The 7,956-nt window shown below is 47.5% G+C and overlaps 1 protein-coding gene across 1 annotated transcript; it reads left to right on the forward strand.

Moving 5' to 3' along the window:
* The first annotated feature begins 499 nt into the window (after positions 1-499).
* LOC117240847 (unconventional myosin-XVIIIa-like) lies at positions 500-3,899 on the forward strand. Its single transcript, XM_033506869.1, has 4 exons — positions 500-574; positions 938-1,907; positions 2,000-2,577; positions 3,480-3,899. The coding sequence occupies exons 1-4, from the start codon at positions 500-502 to the stop codon at positions 3,897-3,899; spliced, it is 2,043 nt and encodes a 680-aa protein (XP_033362760.1).
* The last annotated feature ends 4,057 nt before the right edge of the window (positions 3,900-7,956 follow it).

A 7,956-nucleotide genomic window follows, 5' to 3' on the forward strand; every position in this document is an offset into this window, starting at 1 on the left:
TAGTTCTTACAGAGATATGAGAAAAGCAAGAAACAACGTTAGAGCAGAAGGACGGTTTCGTGTTTCAAAGGCGGATGACCGAGAGTCAGAGCGAATTGAGTCGTTGAAGAGTAGAGTCGTTAGAGGTTTCGAGTTGTCGAAGAGTAGAGTCGTTAGAGGTTTCGAGTCGTCGAAGAGTAGAGTCGTGAGAATTGATAGAGTTGTTAAAGAGAGAGAGTGTGTGTGTAAGATTCGTTGTGACGAGGGTGATCAAATAACTGTAAAGTTATTTGATATAGATACGAGTATTGCATTTAGTTTCCGTTAAATATCGTTCTCTCTCCAATTTATATTTGTATATTCAATTTAATATTAATAAATTGTAAGTAATCGAAAAAAAAAAATTTCTATCCTTATTTTTCGATATTACAAGTCGGGGCCCCTCCGGGATCGAATAGGACAGAAAACGACACCTTTTAGCGGAGCTATTTGTGCTGGGGTAGAAAAAGAATAGAATAAAATGGCGAACGTTGAAGACCTCGAGAAGCTGAGGACGAAAGAGCTGAGAGCGCGTCTCGCTAGCTTGGGGTTGAAGGTAACGGGAAGAAAACCCGAACTACGCGCGCGGCTACAGGCGGCCCTAGAAGGAGACGATGTATCGTCGGAAGAAGAGAGCTCCGACGAAAGTAAGGGCGAGGACGACAAACAAGGCGCGCGAGAATACAGGAGAGGCACGCGAGCGGTGTATAAGGACCGCGATGAGTATCACCAGAAGGTATGCGTCGGTTCGATGTTGAGCCTTAAAAACGTAGAAGACTCATTAGAGAAATTCAGCGGGGATGATCTGCTGAGAGTAAATCAGTGGGTGGAAGACTTCGAGTAAATGGCAGAAGTGTGTGGTTGGTCAGACGCCCACATGGTGACCTATGCTAAGAAATTACTCGCAGGCTCCGTTCAGGACTTCGTACGACAAGAGCGATGCGCGAAGTCCTGGGCAAAGCTAAAGAGGGCGTTGAGGAATGAATTTGAAAATGTAGTAAGTGCCCAGCAACATGAGGATGATCTTGAGCAACTGGTTGGATTTAAGAAGCAATTGGAGAAGAAATTAGCTGATGCTTACGAAGAGGTCGAGGAACAACGTCAGGTTGTTGGACAATGGAAACGACGCGTTCAAAGTCTGAATGGCGAGATGCACGACTTGAGACTACTGTTGGAAGAACAAACAGCTAGGAATAATCTTCTGGAAAAGAAACAGCGCAAATTTGATTCAGAAACTCAGAATCTAATGGACGATCTGCGGCAAGAGAAAGCGCAACGTAAAAGATTAGCTAGAGAAAAAGAAATCGCGATCGCGGAGAAGTTTACCATAGAACAGAACCTTAGTGCCGCAAGATTGGAAATCGAATTGAAGGAAGAAAGATTGCGGACATTGGGCCAAGGGCTTGAGGAGTTAACATTTGGTAGCAAAACGGAGGAGGAAGTAGCACAGCTGAAGAACCAGTTAGAAGATGCAGAATGCGCTAGAGCAGTTGCAGTTAAAGCGAAACAGGCACTGGAGCAAGAACTGAATGAGACGCAGGCTTCGTTGCAGGAAGCACTGCGGCAACGTTCCGAAGCAGAAGATCGTGTTAATGTAGCTAGTCGCGAACGAACTGAGCTACTGTCGCAATTGGAAGAAAATAAAGAAGAGTTAGCAGAAGTTTTGAAGAAGTATCGGGCAGCTGTGCAGCAAGTGTCGGAGGAACGGAGAATAGTGGCAAGACACGTGGTGATTGATAAAGTGGACCAAGAGATGGTGTCCTCGTCGGATTCTTGCGGCCAGAAGGAGGACTTAGCGAACATCACGAGGAGGAAGAATCTGGCTAAACAACAGCAACAGGATGTTGTTGATGATATTTGCGAATTTACTGAGAAGGATAGCGTTGCGGGTGTGAGGGACTCGAAGAGAGTGAATGCAAGGCGAACGAAAAGACAAGGGAAGTCGCACGTGCGGAATCCCTCCAATAATATCGATATACAGAGGATGTGGATGACGAGGACGACGATAGGATTGTCGAGGACACGATGAACGTGAAGACCTTCGAAAAAGAAGAGATCATAGTCTCGGTAGATGGTAAGTTGTTAACGTCTTCCATGTACGAACCGAGCCTACGAAAATGTCACGATGCTGTCACGACGATCAAAGCCCCTGACAAGAGTGAAATGGGTAAACAAACAGCGGAGAGGAAGATAGAGGAAGAGCGAAAGAGGAGCAGTAGCATCGAGGACGAACAGACCGTGGTGTTCCAAGAGGAACGAGATCAGTTGCGTGCAGACGCAAAGAGACGGATCGAGAAGATCCAAGCCCCAGACAAGTGGGCGTATAACAAGAGACGCAAGAAGGCGACAGCGTACAGGACGGGAGATCTAGTGGCAATCGAGAGGATGCAGAAGGGTCCCGGGCTAAAGCTGCATCCGAAGTTTCTTGGACCGTATCGGGTGATAAAAGTCCTGCGAAATGACCAATACATAGTGCAGCGAGAGGAGGAGCACAAAGGGCCACGTACAACTTCCACGGCAGCCGATCACATGAAGTGGTGGAATGCCGACGATAGTGATGTAAGTGCGAGCGGCGATGATGAGCACATCTGAGGGCAGATGTGATTGTCAGGAAAGGCCGAGTGTAATATCGTAGAATAGATTTGAATTAGAGGTCGGTTGAAAATAGGAAAAAACCGTGTACGTCGTCTTTCGTGGTTTGTTTACATCCAAGAGCGCCTAGTAACAGCGACGCGAGAAAGGATAAGCAGCGTCAAAACAGAGGTACGGTTTCATATTTCAAGGAATGGCAATCGAGAGGCCAGAGTATGTGAGCCGAAAAGTGTGTATGTGTGTGAGAGGACGAGAGCAAGAACGAGCACGACCGGGCAGGAGTGTGTTGCGAGAGTCAGAGCGAATTGAGTCGTTGAAGAGTACAGTCGTTAGAGGTTTCGAGTTGTCGAAGAGTAGAGTCGTTAGAGGTTTCGAGTCATCGAAGAGTAGAGTCGTGAGAATTGATAGAGTTATTAGAGAGAGAGTGTGTGTGTGTGTTAGATTCGTTGTGACGAGAGTGATCAAATAACTGTAAAGTTATTTGATATAGATACGAGTATTGCATTTAGTTTCCGTTAAATATCGTTCTCTGTCCAATTTATATTTGTATATTCAATTTAATATTAAGAAATTGTAAGTAATCGAAAAAAGAAATTTCTATCCTTATTTTCCGATATTACAGTATAAATGTAAGGAGGCGTGTTAGGGAAGTGATACATTTACACTGTACATGAGAGTGTGTGCGTAAGGGTCAGAGGGCGTCCAGGTCTTAGTTGAGACAAAAGACTGCCGTTAGAAGATTCTGGATAGTCGGTTGGCGACAAGCGTGCGTGCAAGACGTTCTTCAGAGTGTAATATAGATGTATAGCTGTTGTGTGTGAAATATAGTCAATTATTTGTATTTCCAAATCCTCGAATTTCCTTAACAGACACAAACCACCTTGAAGGTGACAACCTTCAACGAGCCTTCGGACTTGAAGAAAGAGAAGGTCTCAACAGGCGACAAATCGATTCAGAAAGTAATCTCCCCCAATCTGTTACAGAACGTTCATGACTCTTTGACCGTAGTTCACAACCTAGATAGTAACGGGCTGAGTCCCTTCCAGGACAGCAACAAGGTCAACGTCGAGTCGACACCTACTGTAAGGACTTCGAAATCCACTGTGAACAAACCATCCAGGGGCAGTGTTTCTTCGGGCAATACTTCCACGATGGACGTCCAACACAACGTATCAACGTCCAATCATCTCTCTTACATCACGTCATCTGCACCACCCCAGATTAGAAGCATTCCATCGGACAGTCACACTCCGAGACGTAACGTGAAGACTCCTCCTTCACTACCTTAGACATGTGCTACACCTGCAATTGGCCATACTCAGAATAATTTCAGCATTATTAATACCATGACTAATCACTCAAATGGTGTCGGTAATTTTCAGAACATTCAATCTGATCTCAACGATTCTCTACTGAGTTCACAGAGCGCCGTACCGAACTCGTCGCGTATCATAAACATCCCACTGGAGTCACCCGTGGCTCCAAAAACGCCAATATACTCTCCAACACCAAGGCAAGTCACAGACACGACGTCCAACGGTCATTCTACACCGAGGATCATCACTAAGAGAATGCGATTCGAGCGAGTCATCGGGGGGAGTCCAGCCTCCCAATGAACCTCAAAACTCCGCACCGCGCTTGATGAATCTTCACCAAGCACCACCGACGTTCCCTTCAACGATACTTCCTGGACCGAGGTGTTTAACGACACTTCCAGAAGCAAGATCCACGACACTTCCTGGGTCGAGAATTTCACGTGGAAATCGCTCGGCATCGACGAGGAAGACGGCGATCTAGACTACAAGGGAGACGACGTGCCATCCAGGCAACGGCCCTTCGGCCGCATCGCCAAGTTCACCTGGGGACGACAGCATCATCCGGACGGCTGTTGTTCACACGGCGAGGAGCATCTTGGAACGAGGTGCCACGCAGCTCGTCCTACGCTCCTGTGTGAGTCAGACGCCGGACGCCTACGCAAAATAATAGTGAGTGAACAACTAGACGACGGGACGCCTTCTCAATTCTACGGGATCTGAAAAGCCTCGCAACTCCGGCAATATCAGACGAATTAATCCGGACACTCTGGGAAGGCCGACTCCCGGTGTACGTGCAACGCGACCTAGCCGCCGTCCAAGATAAGAGGTCCGAATACTGACCGCGATCGCCGACAGCATCCACGAAATACGCCCGGAACTAGGACAGGTTGTTGCGGTCAGTACAGACCGGACCACGGCAGGAGGCAATCCAACAAAGTACGGCGGCGGAGTGAACAATGCCGCCATCAACGAGCTGAAGGAACAAATAACGCAGATACAGGCGCAGGTAAGCGCGTTGACCATCGGGGGCCGCCGGCGACCATTCTCCTGCGCGAAATACCGTCGCCGTTGGCGATCCCGAAGCCCGTCACGGCAAGGTGGCTTATGCCTTTATCATGCGACGTACGGGGAACGTGCGAGAAATTGCACCTCACCGTGCACATGGAAATCGGGAAACAGAACCGGCCGTCCGTAAACGCGGCGTACGACGACGGTTTGATCTCCCGCTGCATTTTTCTTCTGGATAAAAACACGCGCATCTCGTACTTGGTGGACACCGGCGCAGACTTCAGCGTCTGCCCGCGCAGCAAAATGCAGGAACCTGCGAAGAAGAGCGAGTACGAGTTGTACGCGGCTAATGGGGCACGAATTGCGACGTATGGTACAGTCGCGATCCACCTCAACCTGTCCCTCCGACGCGCCTTCAAGTGGTATTTTACAGTGGCTGACGTCCAGACACCTATCCTCGGCGTGGATTTCCTGAGTCACTACGGGATGCTCGTGGACACACGGAACAAAAGATTAATCGACACGACGACCCGGTTATCATCAAAGGGGTACGCCGCCATAGACAACACGCCATCGTTGAAAACTATCTGCGGCAATTCGGTGTACCACCAATTACTGGCGGAATTCCCGGCCCTCACGCGTCCTCCGTCTTTCGGGAAGGAAAAGGCCCGACACGGCGTAGTACACCACATCGAAACTACGCCTGGTCCGCCGGTACCGGACCGCCTCAAGCAGGTAAGAGCTGAATTTGAGTTGATGATAGAACAAGGCGTGATGCGCCCATCGAAAAGCCCGTGGGCATCACCCCTTCACGTTCTGCCCAAAAAGGACGGAAATTTTCGACCATGCGGCGACTACCGAACGTTAAACGTTCGCACGATACCCAACTAAGCAGCGTGCCACCACGGAATTTGCAACCCTGCTCAAGGAACAAATGGGGAAAGTCCGGCCTCAGCCTGTGACACAATACAGAGAAAAGAAATTATTCACTTTCCGCGGAATTGGAGTCTTCTCCCTACGTATTTGTGGCGGATCGGTATCAATAGGGCACCGACAAGTCGAGCCGCGGGTACCAACCGCCAACACTAGAGGGCTACGACGACAACGAGTCTGTCTGTCTAACTCGCTGGCGGTCGAATATACGAACAATTGATATAAATACCGCACCTAGCGAGACTCCCTCTACGTCTAAGGCAGGGACTACCGGGCATAGCCTTACTGACGAGTCCACCGATAGTCCCGGGACGAAACGCACTCTCTCTCTCTTTTCTTCCGTCACATATTCTTGCGACACGACGCAATTAGGGGCCCTTTACAGCCGCCTTACGATGGACCGTTTAGAGTAACGCGAAGAGGCGAGAAAATGTACACCAACAATGTTAAACAATCGCGATATAAAGGTTTCCGTCGACCGGCTTAAGCCAGAATTTGTAGTATCAGAGGATCTCGACGCGAGAACCGCCGAAACCCGTGACATACTTATTCCACTAGAACAAATGAACGCTCGCAATGAAAGCGACGTGAATAGCGACAACGAAGGAAACACTAGTAATAGGTATGTAACACGGTCAGGCCGAAGAGTCCGTTTTCCTGATTGGTTACAGGCTGGTTTAGGCTAGGCATCACAAAAAGATTACCCACGGGGACTTTCTCTGCAAAGGCAATAAAACGTTATCACTGGTAGGGGAGTGATGTAGCGGCACAAGAGTTGGAATTTGCTTCAAACCATGTGGTTGTTTAGCTTCGGAGTATCAAGACCGTTAGGTCACAGGTATTGTAAGGAGTTATGAACTCCGGGCAGAACAATGGCGCCGCTACATGTAACCGTAAAACAAGACGAATTTGTATCTTTTGACCTTCTTCTGACGATTATGAATAAACGAACGTGATCGCAAACGATTCGGTATAAACTGTGACTAAATGTCTGTATAAATATCGTTTCGCGACAGGATCTGTTTTAAATACACTAACGAGTACACATTTTGGTAGTCTCATTATTCGATCCCCTACAGCTCTTTTTAAGGAAGATAGAGACCTGTGACTGTATTCAGCTTGGCCAACTTTGAACCGGGCATATTGATAAGCGAGAGTAACTCACATACAAATTTTTTTTTTTTACGTGGACAAATCCTCATGGACACTCCGCTGTTGCAGTAATTGCGTAACAGCAGAGTAGTGTCGGACTCTTGCCGACTAAAACTCCACGATGACCGCCCGACGCGTATGACAGAGGTGCTCCAGGATTCTCTTATGAATTAACTTCAGTTGCACCCCCTTCACTCGTTCTCTAGTTCTAGCCAGTCCTAATATTTCCTGACTATTGAATTGGCGTTAGGAGGGGCCATTACCCCTAGCGCTGTCTCTCCTTATTGATATTCACCGGAGGCTTGTCTTGTGTGCTTCGACAACTCGCATACAACCTGGTGGTACAAGCTATGAAAAAACTTCCCCGGACATGAGAAAACACATTTGCCCAGATAACGTACGAAAGGTATTAGAGCCCACCAAATAAGATTTGCTACAATTTGCTGTAGTACGTCACAATAAGCCTATGAGTTTCGCGCGTCAGACGATTTTCGAATTAGTTGATGCTTGGATGTTCAAGATACGGAAGCGCGGAGAGATGATACGTTTATGTACAACTTGATCATGGTGCAACCCATTCGTCAGCCAGAAAACTTCATGCACGATTTTCTAAAAAGAAACACATTTCCCCCCTTCCTTATGCCGTACCAATCCTCTCTCGTCGCTCCTTATCTCATACACAGACAGGCCAAATAATGTTGCCGATGACCGCCAACAGCCTGGGTTCATGTACGGGTCTCTTGCCTGCGACAGAAATTTGTTATGTGTAGTATGCGGGGCAGAAAAGCACTTTTGCCATTAATATGAACTAGAAGATTGCAGAAAAATTGTAAACATTTTCCAAATTTTATTAATTTCATTTCATTTCTTAAAGTCTACAAAACTGTTAATCAACATTAAGCAAATATACAAAATCTTGACGTACAGAATAATGGAG

Source organism: Bombus vosnesenskii, unplaced genomic scaffold (assembly GCF_011952255.1).
Source record: "Bombus vosnesenskii isolate JDL3184/JDL3185 unplaced genomic scaffold, Bvos_JDL3184-5_v1.1 scf7180000015002, whole genome shotgun sequence".
NCBI lineage: Eukaryota > Metazoa > Arthropoda > Insecta > Hymenoptera > Apidae > Bombus > Bombus vosnesenskii.